The 20,892-nt window shown below is 39.1% G+C and overlaps 1 protein-coding gene across 1 annotated transcript in view; it reads left to right on the top strand.

The window, feature by feature from the left end:
- ARHGAP15 (Rho GTPase activating protein 15) overlaps positions 1-20,892 on the top strand; it is a 493,308-nt gene that overhangs the window by 404,518 nt on the left and 67,898 nt on the right. Inside the window, exon 12 of the mRNA XM_067472779.1 lies at positions 7,621-7,755. Coding sequence (XP_067328880.1) covers positions 7,621-7,755 — 135 coding nt within the window. The remainder of the gene's footprint in view (positions 1-7,620; positions 7,756-20,892) is intronic.

The raw sequence follows: 20,892 nt of genomic DNA, 5'->3' as shown, positions 1-20,892 counted from the left end.
TTTACTACAGGACATTCCTGGATGCAAAGACAAACCTATAATTGCACACAAAAGATCCAGAAATTTAAGGGACCTTTTGATCCATTCTGAATATAACTCTCCTACTACATCCCACAATCTTACCACTAGGGGTCACACTAGCTGTGGACACTGTAACCGTTGTCAACAATCACTCAAGATTAAAATATACTCTCATCCAACACTTAACATCAAGATTACCTTGCAAAATTTAACAACATGTTCCACTGATAATGTAATTTACCTATTAGAATGCTCCTGCAAGTTTTTATATGTTGGAATGACTACTAGACCCCTTAAAACCAGGATAAATGAACATTGTTCACGCATAAGGAATGGGTCCACTGACTCTTCACTATATGTACATTTCAATGAAAAAGCTCATACACACCATAGCTTTAAATTTTGCGCTTTAGAAAAAATATTACCCAGACCTAATGCAGATGTAAAAAAACTCCTTCTGCAAAGAGAATCTTTTTGGATCTTTAAACTACAAACACTGGTTCCACAAGGACTAAATGATAAAATTGAATACACTTGTTTCTTGTGAAATGTAGTTCTACTTAAGAGGTAGCCTAGGGATGACTCATTGCTCGTTATAGAACTCCTCCAGAACAGAGCCTGTACTATTGAAGAGAGTGTAAAGAGAGTGTAAGTAGAGTAGCGTGTTTCTTTACTGTTATTATAGAATGTTTCACTAGAAATGTGAATTGGGGAGTTTCATGTATCTATTGTGTATGTTATTTTTACTCCTTTATTTAGTGCATTATATATATGTGATAACATCCTGAAGAAGATAATTTTTCGAAACAAGGAGAACATACCGGGAGACCTTGTAGAAATTGTGTTACCTAAGGAAGACTCTGCTGCATAAGAAGTACTCCTTAAAAGACTGTGTTGCTAAAAGAAGAATTTTTTTGAGGATAAAGACAGAGACTGTTGAATTCCTGCACTGAAATCTACTCCAGGAAAGGATGGACTTTATTGTCTCTAGTCTACTATTCATTACTTTATGTTGATGAGATAACCTACATTTATTTATAATGTGCTGATAACATTACTGTTAAATGCTATAAATGCTATAAAGTCTAGACAATTTACTCCATTAGAAAACATATTATCCTGATTTATATTATTTTCTTGAGAGTCTTATAAAATACACATACATACATTCTTGTTTGTATGTTACTATAGATATTTGTGCATTGTTTGCTCACCTACAAAGCCCTGAACGGTTTGGGACCACCCTACCTGCGTGACCGCATCTCCATCTACGAACCCACACGCTCGCTCCGGTCATCTGGGGAGGCCCTGCTCGTGATCCCACCCACGTCGCAAGCGCGCTTGGTGGGGACACGGGACAGGGCTTTCTCTGTGGCGGCCCCCCGACTTTGGAATGCCCTTCCAAAAGATCTTCGCCAGGCCCCTTCTTTAGCAGCTTTCAGAAAGAACCTAAAAACGTGGCTGTTCCGATGTGCCTTCTCAGATTAGGAATCCCCCACCCAAGTCCTAGAAGCACTTTAGTACAGTTAACTTAACTGCACACCGCACTATTTTACTCCTATGTTCCTCCTGCCACTCCAGCACTTTTAACCCTGTACCCCATGGCGTTGGCCGGCCCAGTTTTAAAGTGTCATAATGTATTGTTATTGTCGTTGTTATTTGCTTAACTATTTGATTTGCTTGTTTACTATTGTCGTGTTATGTTTTTACTGTATTGTGTTCTGAGGCTTCGGCCCATGTAAGCCGCATCGAGTCCTTCGGGAGATGCTAGCGGGGTACAAATAAAGTTAATAATAAATAATAATAATATTCGATAATGTGAAATGTAATATTGTTGCTAATTTTTGTATATGACTTTAATTTGCAGATTCTTTTTTAAAGAATGGATTATAATTGCAGTTGGAATTCTTATTTATGCAATAGCCCCTCAGGACCACAGAGAGTAGTTAATAATATCAACGCCTTCTGGGCTTTACCTTGTTTAAAGACCATACATAGCGACACTGTAGAGAACCTACTCAATATTTGTATTATTGGTTTAATTTACAAATATATAAATTGAGCAAAGATGAAAGTAGCCAGCATAACACTGCTAAAAGAGAGGATCAACCTCAAAAACAAACAGACTTTCACAAAAAGTTGCTTTCCAGAGTTCGAAGTGATTTTTCTCCTTTCATTTTTAAAGAAGAAGTTTGTAATCATCCACTTGGCACCATAATCACAAAAATTTTCTTCTTGAAGGTGGGCTTTCATATTCTACTTTATTTCTTCAGTAGCAAACCATTTTCTGATTATGAATTTCCGTAAAGGAACATTATATAGATGTTCAATACCTTAATGATACGTCATTCAAGACACCAAATAATATCAAATACTGTTGTAATGCAAACTCCAAACAACTTTATTCAACATCACATGGCACTTCCAAAACTATTGTTATGTACAGGTTGAGCATCCCTTATACAGAATTCTGAAATTCAAGATACCTTCAAAATGGTTCATAAGGGCAGACTGTGTTACTAATACCTTTGCTTTCTGATGGTTCAAAGTAAACAAACTTTGTGTCATGTATAAGGCATTTATGAAATGTATCTATATGCACAGTTACAAAATCCAAAACTCTCCTGTTCCCAAGCATTTTAGCTAAGGGATCTCCCCCTATACTATTATAGTGAACTATAAAGTTATCCATGTGCACAAGTGTGGATAGTGATATTTGCAAATGTACAAAACCAAACATCAAATAAGAGCAACCTATTTCACAACTCTCAAGAGGTTGGTAGATGTCAGTAACCAAAGAATGATGTGAATGCCAGTTAAAAAAGAGGGAACAAAAATTAAAAGAAACAGCTGGTTTCACTGAATGCTATGCAGTTCACAGTGTTCCAAAGAAACACGTGGTCAAAAGACCTGGGACTGGATCAGTATGACAGAAAATGATTTGCAATATTTGGGAGTCCTTTCATATAATATTCCAAAAACAGAAAGGGGAGGAGGGAACCAAAAAGCTGTGCAAAACAGATCAAGAGAGCCAGATTTATTGGCTACTGGAGAAGATGGAGTTAAGTCTTGATTATAGCTGAAGTAGGGGTCTGCTGCAGGGCTCCTGGAGAAGATCCTGCAGTGTCTTTTCTCCCTCCCCTGCAGTAGAAAAGTTCCCTAGGTTCCTCCTCCAGAGAGGGCCCTGCTGGGAACTCGCTTTTCCAGCAACATTTGTATGGGGCAGGCATTGAAAAGTCTCTGAGTTCCTCTCGGAACATGATGGGAGTTGACGTTTCTCTCTCTCTGTTTCTCAGCCAATAAAAAGCCTGGTTGTGTCCATGCTCTGATTGGCTGAGAACGGACATAACTGGTGACTACAGTTCTGAGAAACCTGTCTTGTGGCGTATTTTTTTAAAATGTTATGGTAAAAACTTACAATAATTCCCTAAAAACCAGTAGATTGCCTAATTGTTCTGAAACTTGGCAGGCCTGCAGTCATAATTGGGGTCTAAAACTGAGGTAGGATTCATGCAGAAAGGCCTTAAAATGACTGACTATTAAGCCATCAATGTTTCCAAGTGTAGCCAATGGGCTAAATCTTTGCAAAATGAAAACAGCAACACTCCTCCCGATTTGAGTAACTTCCCGGTAAACAGAATGAGAGGTTAGCTGAAAATTGACCCCGAAACGGCATGTCTTTTGGTGAAATTGCACAAGCCTTATGGTTAGGTGAGCGGAAACCTGAGCATGACTATTCCTATTATGGAGTGAAGGAATGATAAAATAGTTATATTGATTTGATGTCACATTGATGTGGTTCCATGACAGTTCAGTTCGACAGGATCTGGGATTTGTAGTTTGGCAAAGTATTCATTCATTTATTTATTTATTTCTACCCAGCCCTTCTCTCCACAAAGGGGTCTCAGGGCGGCCTCACATAAGCATCAATGATGCTATCAACATATACAATAAAAAATTCAATTAAAACCGTAAAACTCAATTTAAAACATTATACAATACATTAACAAATTCATTAATAATAAATTAACGTGTGCTAAAACCAAGATCCAGCCAGGTAGATCCAATGTCTCAATATTCTAAAATTTCCTATCCAAGTTGCCGCTAACCTCTAGTTGAACACCTGATCCCAAAGCCAAGTCTTCAGTTGTCTTCTAAAGGACAGGAGGGAGGTGGCCAACCTGATGTCCTTAGGGAGAGAGTTCCACAGATGGGGCCCACTGCTGAGAAGGCCCTGTCTCGTCCCCACCAACCACGTTTGTGAGAGTGGTGGGAAAGTGGTGGGATCGAGAGCAGGGCCTCTCCTGACGATCTTAAGTTTTGTGATGGTTCATCGCAGGAGATACGTTCGGACAGGTAATCTGGGCCAGAACAGTTCAGGGCTTTAAAGGTTAAAACCAGCACTTTGGATTCTCCTCCACAGCTCTAATGCTGTAGGAGAGAGGACACAGATATTTGTATTTCCACATTTATTGAATCCCAGGATTCAATAGGATGGATCAATGGGAATTAAGGTGATATCAAAGTGCTGTAACTTCATAGGCACACTCTGCTGTTGGCTGTCATTGTTGTTGTTATTGTCCTTGATCCTCAAATATTTTGGAGTTCTAGTTTGATTTGTAAACAGTAGTTCATAATTCTCTGCAATTTCACATCCTGTATTACACCTGGCTAATTTATTAGACATGGAATACATCTACACTGTTTTATGCAGTTCAGTTTGACACCAGTTTAACTGTTCTGGAACTATGCTATGGAGCTGTAATGTTACTAGGTCTTTAGCCTTCTCTGCTAAAGAGTCCTGTTCCCTCATCAAACTACAAATCCAAGAAATCAATAGCATTGAGCTATGGCAGTTAACATTGTATCAAACGGCATTAACTCCACAGTGTACCATTGCTTATGGGAGGCATCCTCAACCTCCAGCTGTTTGGGTCTTCAACTCCCAGGCACAAATAGCTGGAAGGCCACAGTTTGAGGATGCCTGGCTTATGGTATGTGCGGATGAATGTGTCCAATTCTGGAAATTCCTTCCAAAAGGTCACATTTGAACAGATTACAGCCAATGGTATTCAAGTTCATCCCATGGATAATAACAAAAATTACCTTGCGATTATTTTTTTCAAGTTTGTTTTTTTATTGCAGATTTTTCTCATTTAAATTGGCATGCTTCCCTTCTAACAAACATTTATTTAAAGTCCCTTTCTTGCTTGCGGGTAAAATGACACTCTTTGCCTTCAAGATGATAGCTCCTAACACATTCCCTTGAAGATCTGGAAACGGTGAAAGAAAATACTGGGGAGATAATTCCTGGTAAAAATCTCAGAATCCTCTTTAGATGTTTAAACACACAGGAAAAAGAAAGAAAGAAGGGAGGGGGGCAAGAGAGAGAGAGAGAGAGAGAGAGAAACACCACACCAATCCAGAGGAAAGGTTTATTTTAAAAAATTAAAAGGTTTGTGCCAGAGCTATGGTGCTTTGACTTTTTTGAAATGTGTTTTCAGCAATAAGTTGTACAACATTTTTTTAGAACATGTGTTAAGCTATTTCTCGAAGAATGAAGCTCTTAACAAAACATAAGCACGCTGCATGAGATCTTAGCAGCAAAGTGCTTAAAAGATAAAGTAAGAATTGGTACCATGGGAAGAACACCAGCTGTAGTGCACACAGGTCCATTATGAGAAGTATGGTATTGGGTAGGGAGAAAATGATTTAATCAGGAGTAAAACCAATTTTATTATAAGGGCACGCAGGGGGTGTGGCACCATAGTGAGAGGGACATTTCAAAATATCTGACAGATTTCAACAATGTGAAACACCCACCCTGTTCTTTAAAGTGACAGTAAACCCCATCAGGTCTCTCTTTTTGATGCTATTGTGAGCAGAGAACTGTGTAAAACTGGCCCACTAAGATGCTGTCTGTTTTGCTCAATGGTGTGCAGGGGGGCGGGGATATAAGACTAATTGTTGAAATACAATCAATCAATTTTGATTTCAGAGTTTGTCGGCTTTTAAGTCGGCTCTGCTAATTCGGTTTCAAGAGAGAATATTTCTTTTTTCATGTTGATGAAAAGTCTGGGCCTTTGATATGTTGTCGTTTCTTCAAGAAGAAGAAAACTCCACACAGCAACGTCTTATTACAAAGTAAATAAGAAGCAGATTGTGTGAAAAGAAATGTGAATATCAGAGTATCTAGGATACAGTTTCCATCTCTTCCAAATGTTGTAGCTGCATTTGAACACCATTCTGAAAACAGTCAAGGAAATATTGGGAGGGAGGAATTGAATTGTGGAATTGTGGGATTATTTCTATGCTATTTTTGGAAGAAAAGGATATACAAAGAGCACTGACTAAAAAAGCCCTAGTAAATGATTGCTTCAAATTAGTACAATTGTGTTTCTTGAAGATGTTAGAGGGTTTTTCTCCCAGTAGTTTTTCATTAGTTATATCTCCACTAGCATACAGATTGAAAATATCTCTCAGTTAACAACAATATCCAGTATTTAAGAATTCTATCCATTTCTGGAACAGGTGATATTGTGAAGAATTTAACATCCTTTTAATTCAAAGTGGCAGGCATTTTCACTTCCTTAGAGTTTTGTCAGGATTGTGCTTCTGTAGTTTATTGTGGCCTAATAACAATACCAGATGTTTCTAATAAGTATTCAAAGGAAACCAAAGTAATAATCACCCCATCTTTTTTATTGGAATGATTTTTTTGCACTCTCTCCCTTTTATATTTAAATTTCCCAGCTCAGTCAAGCTTCAAAAGAAAAAAAAAGATTTCTGTTGTTCAGAAAATCAGTTTTGCAAGCACTTGTGGTTTGTCTTTAGCGTGTTATCATTTTTGACAGTTTTGCATAGCCTAGGTAGGCCAACAGGGGTCTGTCTAATATTGTTCCTGGGCCAATCTTTTTCCCAGAGTTGAAAAACCAAATAAAATTAGTAATTTTTTTTCAAAGCAATAAGGAGGAATTAATATCCATTCTCACCCACCCCTTCACAGTTCTGAATTCCTTGCTGACATTGCATTCAGTCCAAAAAACAAAAAGGAAGCCAAAAACAAAAACCAACAGAGGAAAAGAAAAGTGTGGCCCATTATTCCCTTGTACGTTGCAAGGCTAACACATGTAAAGCAATAACTCATTTTGTATTGCCATGTTTAGCATATGTCTCCTGTTGGCTCAGGAAGGCCTTCAGGCCTGTCCCTTGAGCTGGTCATCATTGGCAACTCTTTACCCCTCAGCCTCGAAACCAAATAGCTTTGCATCACGTTAAACCCTGATGCTATTTTTTTCTCCTACTGATGCATTATGGGAATAAATGTATCTGACATACTGTTTCAATGCTACTCTCTCTTTGTGCCTCTTGTTGTTTTTTTCCCGCTGCATTCCTACAGATGGTATTCCATTGAAAATGTTTTCTTCTTACAGAAAAAAAAGAAGGGGAAGGAAAAAAAACATGCACAGCACCAAACCTCTAGGTGCAGAAGGCTGTTAACGGTTGCTGATGATAGTAGGCAAACATTAACATAATAATTAGTGTCTTGTAATTGTTTCATTAAAACCAGTTGTTCCATTTCTCCTCGTGTTTTCCCAGAAGAGAAGCTGAATTTGGACGACAGCCAGTGGGAGGACATCCACGTTGTCACCGGAGCACTCAAGATGTTTTTCAGAGAGCTGCCTGAGCCACTGTTCCCCTACTGCTTCTTTGAACAGTTTGTGGAAGCAATAAGTAAGTACATCACATACCGTAGCAGTTAATTAAATAGCCTATGTGCTTTTTGAAGGGGGGGGAGGGCCTCAAATTGGGGGAACTCATCTCAAACATTGCTTTACCTGCTCCTGTCTTCACCCCATCCACAGTTTTGCTTCTTATTTGAATTGCTTTGGCATTTATCAATTTATTTTAAGAGCATAGTACACTAAGGGAAATAATAAACTGCATAGGCGTTGTCTCATAATTAGACCTGTTGTGCTTATTATTCATGCACCCAAAACATAATATCATTAGGCAAGATTAATATGCATAATTTAAAGGACTATATATAGATGCCTTTGAAGGGTGGGAGAACTGCTATGGTGTTTAATAATAAGCAATACTATTTCTGCAATCACAGGTTCCTCGTGATCCCCAACCATGTGATGCCTGTGTGTTCAAATCTTATCTTTTCTTCCTCAGTTCTTAAACATTTCTTGTTCAACTTAGGCTTGCCATCCTGCAGCTGTGTCTTTAAGAACAAGTTTATCTGAATCAGTAGCAGGTGATAATTCTTATCTCGGTGCCTTGAAAAAGCCTCACCTTATAATTTGTGTATTGCATGCTGTTGTTAAGGCAGGCTAGGGCATTTTTTTTTCCTTTGACAGTTGGCAATCAACTTCCGGAGTGCATGTATTTCAAAAAGGGAACTTACAGGACACGTGTCTCACTTCTGAGAGACTTTTAATTCTGATATATTTGATCAAAATAATGGGACCAGAGAGGGAATCTTAGCTAGCAAAGAAACTGATTTCACTTTTCTTTGAGAAGGAGGGAAGGGGGACCCTAAAAACCAAAAAACTTGCAAGCCTAGCAGGAGTTTAATTAAAGTCCAATAGAGAAAAATCTCCAGGAAAAACAATAAAGCACTTAGGGATCTGTTCTCCGATTGATGCGCGTGTGCAACTGCCATTACCGTTAATGAGAGTTGTTTGCGCGTGCACATCAGTCAGAGAAGATAGAACCCTTAATGTGCTGTTTAATTTGATTTTATGTTCATAAAAGTGTTTAGGTTTAACGAAAGCTCTTCACGGCTAGCATCTCGCATAACAAAGTTGAATAAATCTTCCAAAATTCTTCCCTTTCCTTCTTTGCTGCTTAGAGATACCCTGTGGTGGTTAAGCATGCATTAACATAACCACACTGAGGAGGAGGTCTCCTTTGGAGGCGCAGCCCATGGTCCCCTTTCTTCCACCTTCTCCCTTTTCATCTTAAAGACAAATAGGACAAAGAAGGTTGTCTTTTGAGATTCATCTCACACTTCAGGATTCATGTAATTATCTAACAGGAAAACATTAAGAACAAACAATTCCTTAGTGAGCTGGCTGCAGCTTATGTGCTGCACCAAAATGAAGAGATCTTTGTTTGAAGCTCTCCCGTTCTAACACACGCACTTCAGGTGGCTTCCCATGTACCTGCCACACTATTTGAAGTTCTGCTTCTTTAATACTTTAAGGAGATATAATTTGTTTATAGGGCACTACCCTATTTTGCTTCATGTCCCATTCAGTTTAGTTTGCAGTCAAGTGTTTTGCAGAACAAAATAAAATGTAAACTGCAGAATGTTTTCAATTGTTTTGCTGTTTTTTTCTTAAATGGCACCTTCTTCAATGTAAATAATTTTATGATGGGTCAGCTAGGTACTTTTATAAAAAAAAAGATGAGAAATGCTCTTCATGGGGAAGGTGCAAAGGCATGCAGTGCACTACAGCTTTTTATTTTGGAGCCATGGTGGGGGCTGGGAATAACTCATCCAAGCATTCCTATTTAAGTATGACAAATTAATGTCCATTTCAGCTCACTCAACTATTTTTAATTCCTGTTACGGTCCTGAAAGCCATTATAAACACTGACAGGCTAATGAACAGTCATTTATGGTGTTTAGAAGATGGCTACTTAGAAGAAAAATTAGTCTCTTTTTAATATATGTGTGTGTGTGTGTGTGTGTGTGTGTGTGTGTATCCCATGGAAATTTGGTTTTTTTATTTTGTGGGAATGGGAGTAAGCATAAAAATAAGTAGAAGAATCATAACATTGCAATAAGATCACTAAAGAAATAAAGACACTTATTGCTTGCAGTCTTTAGTATATCATGAATACATTTGTGTGAGAGATAATGTAAGAAGTCAAAGAAAAATATCATCAACTATTGGAATATTAGATATGTGTGATGTAGCATGCATATGGGTAGGTGACTGTGTGTTAGCACTTGACTGGAATTTGATCAGAAGCTTAAAGAGTTTCTTCACTGCATGATGAAAAAAAACATGGTTTCATAATATCAATTTCCTCCAAAATTCAGGTACTTTGTTTAATTTGTTGAGCTACATAGTATTAAGTGAAGCTATTTTAGTTAGCTGAAGTCATATAATCACACCACCAAATTTGATTGCCTATAAGCTAAATGTGTCCAAATGGCATCACAAAATATAGTTTATGAAACCAAGAACAAGACCAACCTCCCCGATCGGTGGACATACCTTTCCATTGAATGACACTCAAAATGTTCTAATTTCAGTATTAAGTCTAAACTCTAAAGCATATCTAGTCTTAAATGTGATTTGCTGTACCATAGTTTGAAGGTGGCAAATTCAAACAATGCATAGTTGAGATTAACCAGTTTGTTTCATCGAGCTGCAGGTGATCTAAAACTGAAAACATGAGGTGCAATCAAAGAAATAAGTTGTAGTCCATGGATTTTTGTTGCTGTTGCATGCCATGAAGTCATATCCAACTTATGAGTAGGTGGATCTCTTGCTGGGGTTTTAGGGGCTGAGAGTGTGTGACACACTCAGACTCAATGAATGAATTTCCATTGCATTTGCAGAAAATCAAACCCTGGTTGAAGTCGAGATCTCAAACCACAGGCTCATGAAAGTTTACATTGGTATACATTGATTAATCTCAAGACTGTTGCAAGATTGCTTCCCCCCCCCCCCTTTTTATAGTAAATCAGACATGGCTGATTTTGTACCCGCCATCTTTTTCTGTTCTTGTAATCTACCATTGCTGCAACAACAGATTGGCTCCTACTGTTTGTCAAGGCTATTTTTCTCCCCTTGTGAGATTTCCATTTTCTTTCTCATTCCATAATTTCTCGACTTCTAGCTAGTTTTCTTCATTTCTTGTCTTCTTCAGGGGTCTTCAACACTTTTTCTTCATCTTTCACCTGGCATTGACTGAACATGGTGCAGAGAACAAGTCATCTGTTTCCCTAGAGGGACAATGAACTCCATTTACAATCTTGAACATAGCCCTTTTGCCCTCTTTATGTACAGGACGTTATTGTTCATGGCAAGCTGCCAGGCAAGCAGAAGTCCCTAACATGCATATTTGGAAAGTACATGCAGTACTTAGTTCTAAATCCAATTGCTAGTCCTATCTGAATTCAACCCATTGAATCTATTGCTGAATACAAAGATACCATGTCTATATATCTCACTGCCTCCAAGAGACTACGTACTTCACTTGGGATATAGTGTGGGTTGGTGAATTCTACAGGGCTATTTATATGTGAGTATGTATGTAAATTGCAATACAGCTTGGAGCACCTGGTATTTGTTGATGCCATTCAATTCAATTACTAACCATGGCTGGCCCTGCTTGCTTTCCAAGATCAGATGAGATCTAGTGACTTTGGAGTATTTATGCTGTGTGCCTCCTAATAATAGTTCTGGGATCCATAGAAGCAACCTTTGGGTTGCTCATCCACTTGTAATTAAAATGGCAGCAAATGGCAGAAAATCCCCAAATCAGAAACAGATGAAAGATGGATGTATCAGTATCATTTACAAAACAACACAATGTGATTCAGAAACCTAAAATCTAAGGGAAGATCTAGGTGTAGAGAATTTCCCAAACTACAGCCATTCTCCAATATCTCTTGTTTTCTGTATAGAGTGAAATAATTTACTGCAGACATGGGCAAATTCTGCCCTCCAGGTGTTTTGGACTTCAACTTCCACAATTCCTAATAGCTAGTAAGATGGTTGGGATTTTTGGGAGTTGATGTCCAAAACACCTGGAGGGCCGAAATTTGCCCATGCCTGGTTCATTGAATAGAGCAAAATTCTGTCATGTGAACCAAGAGTATTACCACCTCAAGGAGAAGTAGGACTATTAGACTACAACTGGTATCTTTTATCCTATCTTCTTACCTATTTATTTCTACTGCATACCAAAACCTTTTACTGTGTTACTGTTTTCAGTTGTTTTTTTCATCTCCTGATTTTTTTTCTTGTGTGCATTTCACTCTTCATCTGCTCTTATTTTTCAAGACAGCTTTAATTTCATTACAGGGAATAGTTGTGGTCTTGATCCCCAACCATCTTGTTACAGATTTAAATTTGAAGTATGCATAATAAAAAAGACAGCACTGTGACTAATGCCATCTGAGCTTGACTACAGTTTCAGAAGGTCAGCCTCTCGGCTTGTGAAGCAAGCCAATGCAATAAGCAGAAAAGCTGGCCAGGTTATCAGACACTAGAGCTTCTTTCCCTTTATGTAGGTCCAGAGCTGTGAGTCGCTCTTTCCATGGGGAGCAGAGACAGAGAGCTGTACATCCAAATCACCTGCAAATGTAAACAGTATTTTATAACTGCCAAAGAAGCTATTTGGGAAAGGGAGATTTATCCAGCACTGAGCTGACAGCTATTTAATTAATGTGCCCAGGAATGACAAAATAATATTTTCCTCTTTTATTTTTCCCCCAAGATCTTTCCAAAATAAATGATAATGATCTGCTTTTGTGGTTTCCTATATAAAATCACAAAAAGTGCACAATTTATGAAGTACTGTAAGTGGAAGTGATTGAAGTTTTTTGTTGTTTTTTTTTAAAAAAAAATAGAGTCTGTAGGAAGGATTTGAGGTTGTTAACAACTGTTGGCTTTGACTTACTGGTATATCAACCCCATGAATGAAAGACTTCCATGTCACTCTATCACCCACAGCATTGCTCTGGTCTTGCAGTCTCGGGGCTGTGGCTTTCTCAACTGAGGATATGAGTAATATGTGACCTTGTCACATGGCCAACGAAGTCACTTTGTATCATCAGGGGACATGGGGAACCCGGAACCCCACACCATGCATCGCCCGACTCCTCTCTCAGCTGATCCCATGGGAGAAATGTGGAGCATGTGGCTTCCCTCCATTGCTTGTAATGTCAACATGGGAAGCTTCTCATGTTGCTGCCCATAACCCTTTGGCAGCAGCATGCACCAACTCTGCCCTCCTTTATCCACAGAGCCTCGCCAGCATCGTTTGATGGGAGACAGCAGGCTCCGTGGGTGTCTTGGCCTAAACCGGCACATGCCACAGAATTTAGTCCTTTGTGATGAGGTCGATGGTCTACTTCTTTTCCTGTTGCCTTTTATCTTAAAATCATTATTGCTTTTTCTAGTGAGTCATTTCTTTTTGTGATATAAGCAAAGCTTCAGATGACTTATCTTGACTTCTAGGGAAGGTTCAGGCTTGATTTGCTTATGGAGCTATTTTTCTGTATCTACAGAACTCTTCTCCGTCATTACATTTCAAATGAGTTTAATTTCTTCCTATAAGCTTTTATTTACTGTCCAGCTTTCACAACCTTCCATAAAGATTGGAAATACGATGGCATTGACAATTCCAACTTTAGTAGTATTCGATAATAAATCTTTCTATTTCAGGATCTTGCCTAATGCCTTTATAGCTGAATTTCTTAAGGTCTCTAAGAATATAAAATGGGCATCTTTAGTTGGACTGTTTAATGTTATGATGCTTGTGAGGACTGTGTGGAGAGGACTCTCTGGTCCCTTCTACACCAACACTATAATGCAGCTTGGAACTGATTTGAAAGGAATCGGCTTCACTGGGTGAGTGATCAGATCGTCATACATGAAACCTGTTTGAGGCCATGAAGATGATTGCATTAGCTACAGAACCTGGCCTCAAATCACTTTGCAGTTGTTTTTCCATTTCCCAGAGATATGTGCATCAGTACTCCAAACACATAGGAGGTTGGAAGGAAAGGGGAAAGTAACAGTTAGCAGTGCAGGTAATCACTACTCCTCCCAGGTAGTCGATTAGTCCCTGCTGCCAAGCCATGTCCTTGGGGCATTTTTGACAGCCCCATTCAGGAGACTTTATTGCACTTCAGCAGGGGTGGGTGTCAACATGCGCTCACATTTTGTAGATACACTGGGATCAACTGCTTCCCATTCAATATGTGCTACAGCACACATTGGTGGTGTGCATTTTGTGGTTATTGTACTGCATTATATAGTCAGTGTACATGGGCCCTAAGACAACCCAAAAATGACCTTGGGGTATGTGATCACCCTCTCCTTCTTTCCCCTGCACATGCATGCCATTTTTTTAAAAATTCAAAACGTTATGCAAGCTACAGTATGTACAATCCAAAATAAAAGCTTTCAGAGGTTTCACAATTTTTCAGAGTTATTATTGTAAAGGATAAAATATATAGGACATTGAAACAAATGGAATGCTACATTATACACAATTTGATATCCTCGATTTCACTTATTCACACTTCAAAAATATTTTCCCACCTCAGATGTGTTGTGGGCATCTCTAGGTTTTCCAGTGCAATTTTGCAGTATGCTTCCAACCCAAGTATAGTCAAATATATATGTGGATTTAGGTATCCACAGTGTATCTTGGATATGGGGGTCTTACTATATTGAATATGATGCTTAGCCAGTTTACTAGCATTGCAGGTATTTATGAAGTTTTTCTAGATTGGTCTAAAGAAGTGTGAGTTCTGCAAATACAACTTCTTTTGCCAGGTTTTGATGGTTGTTGACACTTCCATATACACTCATTCTATTTAGGGGGCAATAGAGACTGTAATAATTTCTGTATCTGCAACAGACTTTTTGTGCTTTGTGTTGAGATAAGCTTATGGCTTGAACAGCAAATATCTTGAATAAAATACCTCTCAATTTGGGGGGGGGGGAGAGTTTTAGTGTAAATGTATCATTTCCATAAAAAGAAAGGAGATGAGAAGAAAGTACTGTTCTGATCTGTCTCAGAATAAAAAGAAGCCTACCTGATGGTGGAATAAAATGTTTTACCTCAAAAATAGTCTGGTACAACCTGCTATTTTGATATATTTAAAAATCCTAGAACTACAGCAACAAATACCACAATCTTCAGACATATTTACCTCATTCGGAGGAACCCCTAGACACTGCAAACCTCATGAAGTTTTCCTTTATAAAGTCTTTATATTTTTTTTTCAATGGGCCTGAAAATGTCCATTTTTTGTTTTCTTTTCAATATGACTCCTGTATTCACAGGGGATACATTCCAAGACTCTTTGTGAATACCTGAAGCTATGGATAATAGCACATTTTGACTATGCTTGGGCCAGAAGCATACCATAGAATCACACTGAAAGAGCTAAAGAAGCCCATAAACACTGCCCGGTGTGGGGATCTTTTTTGGAGTATAGGTAAATGAAATTATGGATATTGAATCCACTGATGAGGGAGTTGCACTGATTTTCAATTCATAATTCACAGGACTGGTTTTAAAGGAGTATTACTGAATAATAGTATCTGAAGAATTATTCCATTGCCATTCCAATGTCTCTTTGATAGATGACATTCAGGTACCAGAGATCAGGATATCTCCTTAAGCCACAAACTGAGGATTCTAAGTCATACTGCACATGCCCATGGTCCCTAATGGGTTTTTCCCCAGAAGTAAATAATTGCTTGCTTCAAACAAGAGCATTGGCACATTTTTATTAATTGTGGTATTAATTTAGCATATTACTGACCAAATATGATATTTAAATGTTGATTGATCCTCCAGCCATGCCCTTCCACTTTTTCTGGATATCATTTTTCAGGTTCCTCAATCACACTCATCCACATTCATTCATCCACTGGTTGTTTTTAGGCCAAATGTCTGAGGTAATACTCTATCCTTTATTCATGAAGAAAGCAGACCAGTCCAAGCAGAGTGACACCATCAGCAAGTTGCTTTTTTACAGAAGACAATGGCTTAAATCCTAAGTGAAATTAAGGATGGAAATTTCTCTTCTCCTTCTCCCCACACAATGGACCCTTCCACACAGCCCCATAACCCAGAATATCAAGGAAAAAATTCCCACAATATCATCATCATCATTTAATAACTTATTAATCGCCCTCCATCCGAGAATGCTCTAGGTGATTTACAGCTAAATTATAAAAGATAAAATACATACATACAAAAATTAAAAATTAACAGAGATCGAATGCTCTAGTAAAAAGCCAGGTCTTAAGTGCGAGAGTAAAAGGCCCTAAGTCACGCATGGCTCCCATGTAAGGCGGCAAGGAATTCCACAAGGCAGGGGCAGAAATAGAAAAAGCCCTGCGTCTGGTCCTTTCCAAGTGCACTTCTCTAGGACCCGGTATATGGAGTAAGTCACGTTGGGCTAGTTGTTGCGACCTCCAATGATGGGAGAAAGAGAGGCGGTCCCTAAGGTACGATGGACCCTGGCCGTAAAGAGTTTTAAAGGTCAGAACTAGCATCTTATACAGGCCACGGTACTCAGTTGGAAGCCAATGTAAATGTTGCAGCACTGATGTTATACGGCATTTCATGGGCGTTCTTGTGAGTAACCTGGCTGCTGCATTCTGAACAATATGAAGGTTTCGGGTCGTAGACATTGGAAGGCCCACATACAGGGCATTGCAATAGTCCAGCCTAGACGTGACCGTGGCATGGATGACAGTTGCCCTAGCCTCGTCAGATAGGTAGGGTGCCAGTTGCCTCACTTGTCGTAGATGGAAAAAGGTCTGTTTGCTGGCAGCAGCGACCTGAGCTTCCATTGTCAGCTGTGAATCCAGGATGACACCTAAGCTCTTAACAGTGGTCGATGGAGATAGGGCGGTACCATCGAAGGTGGGTAATGGACCTGCCGGGCGGCCATGCCAGAGAATCCCAGTCTTTGCTGGGTTCACCTTCAGTCTACTAGCATGTAGCCAGTTTGACAGTGCTTCCAGACATAGGGTGAAATTGTCTGGAATTGATGTTGCTCCAGGCGCAGAAGGAGTTGGGTATCGTCTGCATATTGGTAGCAGTCCAGGCCGAAACTCCGAGCCAAACTAGCAAGGGGTCTAACGTAGATGTTGAAGAGAAGAGGAGAGAGAATTGCACCTTGGGGGACCCCGCATAGGAGGGGGGATCTATCGGAGACTTGATCCAAGTACTCCACACGTTGACTCTGGTTCCGGAGAAATGAGTTGAACAATATCTTCTTTGAACTGAGATACCTGAGTCCACACTGCCATATATTCCAGTTCAAAGCAGATAATGTGGTATTTTATTCAGCTGTGTGGAAGGGGCCAATGTCTAAAGTCCCTGAAATCCCTAAAGCCCATCTGAACAACATGAGATGAAACAGTGGGAGACATGTTCATGGTTTCAAATGGTGAGCACCCTATCCAAAGTCTAGTGTGGGACATGACTTCCCAATCTCTGCCCAGAGACTCCCTGGGGCTTCCCAAAGAGTCTTTTCAGGATGTAGTATGAGTCTGGGAAGATTTGTTTCCTTCCTTTAACTTCCTTATCATACGACTCAGGTCAATAAAATCAAATGGCAGGGTGCACATATAAAGAAAGGAATTTGTATCATTTTTGTGTAGTGGCAGGAAAACAGCAGGAAAATACAAGAGGCCAATTTCAACAATCATGAAAAAAACCCATAAAATTAGGTAAATAATTTGGGCTCAAATTAAAATCCTACATAATCCTTGAACAAGATTTAAACAGAGATTTCCAATCATGGTAATCTCTCACTTTAAAATAAGTGGTCTATGTTAAAATACTTTACATTTTTTTCTGATAGAGAGGTGGAGTTAGCACATAATTTCCTATCTAAGTATGTTATCTACATGGATAAATAAATGTTCCCTCCAAAGCCTTTATATATGCCCCCTTTCCTGTTTGAAACAAGCTGATCCCTGGGGAACATATGCTTCCTGGGGCAAACCAGACTCTGCTGTTGCTTATTTTTTATAAATCAACTATTAGTTTTGGTTCTTTCTATTTCGCTCCTTTTTAAATGTGATAGGTGTTATTTTTATGCTTTTTTTTTACTCCTTTTCTTGAAAGGGAAATTAGCAGGGATGCAGGAGTCAAATAGATGTACATTGTTCAGAAAACAGAGAAAAGGAGTTTTCAGTAACAGCTTTGGCATAAGACAGTTTCTTCTCCCACATCCGGCTGCTGGAACTTCACTTCCATTAGACTGGCTGTGAAATGCCAGAATTAAAGGAGAAAGAGCACCCAACATAAGCACAGTCATGTACTAAGTTGGAAAAACACACAACTGCAAACATTAATTGCTCTATATGAGGGAACTGTTAGAGGTTCTATTATGAAGAGCTGTTCTTCTTCCTTGGCAGCAGAGGGTGCCACTTCTATCTCTCTGGAACAAGAGCAGGAAGCAGAGTGTTGAACAAGAAAAAAGCAATTGTTCTTACTTAAGATGAAATAAGACATTCATTTCCTATGAATCGTAAGCTGTCAAGCTTACAGGTTACAAGCAAGTTAACAACTAATTTGCTGGCATTACTTGAGATAAATTAGTACAGGTTCAATAGAAATGTATTTTGGGATCTGGAATTGGCAAAACCACCTCTGCATATTCCTTGCCTAAGAAAACCCTAAGATTTGCAGTATTGCCATAAGTCAACAGGTGACCTGAAGGCGCATACACATACAACACAAAAGTAATGTTGTTCAGACCTGGCTTTAGAGTAGTGTAAAAGAAGGTCTGGGTTTTTAAAAAAAGTACTACATAGGAAATCCTACTGGGGAAGTGGGGACAACCATCCTAGATCCTTATGGGGCATTCCAGATTATTGTCACCATAGCCATCATGTTCCCTGGGCTCAGGAAGCCTAGGGAGGTGGGATGACTGTACCTTTCTGTCCTCTTCCTAGCTCCATGTCATTCTTCCCATTTGCCTTTGTCAGTCGCATGGCCAAGAATGAGGAGGAGGCTGCATACCATGCAGTAAGTGAATTTTATTTCTTTTCATGGGGAAAATCAGACCTCAGAAAGTGTCAGACTGACAAAGCTGTGAAGTCAGTGTCCTACCACCAAGGCAGCTCAGGACACTCCTGTGTGGCCATAATGCAGGCTATGTGCTTGTATAGAATCGCCCCTAGACTTTGCTGTTCCTCTACAAGAAATAAAAAAATCTTGTAAATGATGAACAACTGATCTTTTAGAGAGATAGGTTAATGTAGACTACCATTACAGATAATATCTATGAGGAACCCCTGTAAAATTCCAGGATTCCCCAAAACTGGCTTTTCAAAAGTGCTGATCTACACTAAATGCTTCAAGTTGTACCCATTGCTGGAGCAAACATGCTCAAAATAACTATTCAGCCTATTGTTGATAAAACCCATTAGAACAATCTGATGGCATGTTGATGGCCAAAGAGAATGAGCCAAGAAGCCAGATGTTCAGATTCCCCATCCAGGGACTATCTGAACTTTGGGAGATTGACTATTAGATCTAAGGAGTATTGTTGGCACACTAAAATAGAAGCTGGGCTAGCCCAGAGGCAACATTGAGGATGCGATGTCATGTACCAGAAGGAGAGAGAGAGGAATAGAATGACTCAGTTTATATTCTAACAAGACAATCTTGCACAGCCTTCCATTATGAGTCAGAAACAAGCAACCTGGGCAATTAGTAGTGACATGAATCAGTCAAAGGATTTGGGTGACACAGACTTAATGCTTCCAAATTTGTAAAGATAGCCATCTTCTTGAAAATCCAGATTTTTAGCTTGTAAGATTTCATAATGAGACGACTTTTGTGCCCTCTTGGGTGCACACTGATTATTCTGCTCCTTGGCTAATGCTGTTCTGTCCTGTATTTCCTCAGCAAATCTGATGCCAAATGCTGCTATGTACATCTGTGCAAGAGAGCAGGCAATCACATTGCCCCTTTGGTCAAACACCGAATGTTATTTTAAGGGCCAGATTCTACGTATTTTCACTAACTAGAACTGTACACATTACTAGTTTTACTCTACTTTTGCCCTAAAGCCAGAGTCCTTATCTTCTCCCATTTAGTGCTTGCTGCCTGGGATAATCAGTCTTTGTCAATTAATTACATTTACACACATTCAATCAAGGAAATGAAATATCACCTCACTAACACAGCTAGTGACATGCCATGGGAAGAATCAGTTGAGTGCACTGAAGTTGAGTAATCTGCTATCTGAAATGTGTTTGGCCCAAACAATTTTCTAAGTAATCCTCATGACTGAGTCTAAGAGAGTGTAGGTTGGAAACAAAAGAACAGCATAGCGTTCAACGTACAATCTTTTGCTGGGAAACCTGGTGATCTTGGCCATGGAAAGCATCTTTGGCAGCTGTGCTGCACCTGCTGTATTGAATGACAGCTGAAAAGGGGGGAGAAGAAAGTAAGAAAAAGTGAGGAAATGGAAGAAGTAAGTAATGCCATGGTTCTCAGTCTTTGATAAAGCAGTAGCTTTGGATGCAGCATTTGGAGAAAACTTGCTCTGATCACGTTTTTCTTTGGTGTCGTTATAAATGAGCTTCTCTAAAAAAAAGGTGGTACTAAGTGTTGTATTTGAAGTTTAAAAACCACGTGTTTTCAAAAAAAAATGATCATCCCGGTACACACATTCTTACAATCAATACTTTGTAACTATTACTTTCCTTAGCAGAGTAAAACTAATATTTGGTAGAATAATGCCAGTAGGCATTAGATTTGTTATGGTTGATAGGATTTTTAATATATTAAAATGTACTCCGTCTCAGTCATGCTGTTGCAATTTACCTTACAACACGTTTACAGAGATTGACTGAATCCAGAGTCTCCCATGCATGCATGAAGGGTAACTGCCACTTGACATTTGAGCGATGTTTTGAGACGTACAGAGATCCACAGACATAAATGTTAAGCACTATTGAGTGTCAAAATATTCAGTACTGACCCCAAATTAAGCTTTTTGCTCTACCTCTTATTCCAGAGTAAAACTCTGCTATTATTATTATTATCATCATCATCATGATTATTTATACCCCACTTTTTCGTTCCATAAGGACACTACGCTCATCATCATCATTCAAA

Source organism: Anolis sagrei, chromosome 1 (assembly GCF_037176765.1).
Source record: "Anolis sagrei isolate rAnoSag1 chromosome 1, rAnoSag1.mat, whole genome shotgun sequence".
Taxonomy (NCBI): domain Eukaryota; kingdom Metazoa; phylum Chordata; class Lepidosauria; order Squamata; family Dactyloidae; genus Anolis; species Anolis sagrei.
The sequence above is the reverse complement of the archived record's forward strand: the minus strand, read 5'-3'. Positions and strand labels throughout refer to the sequence as shown.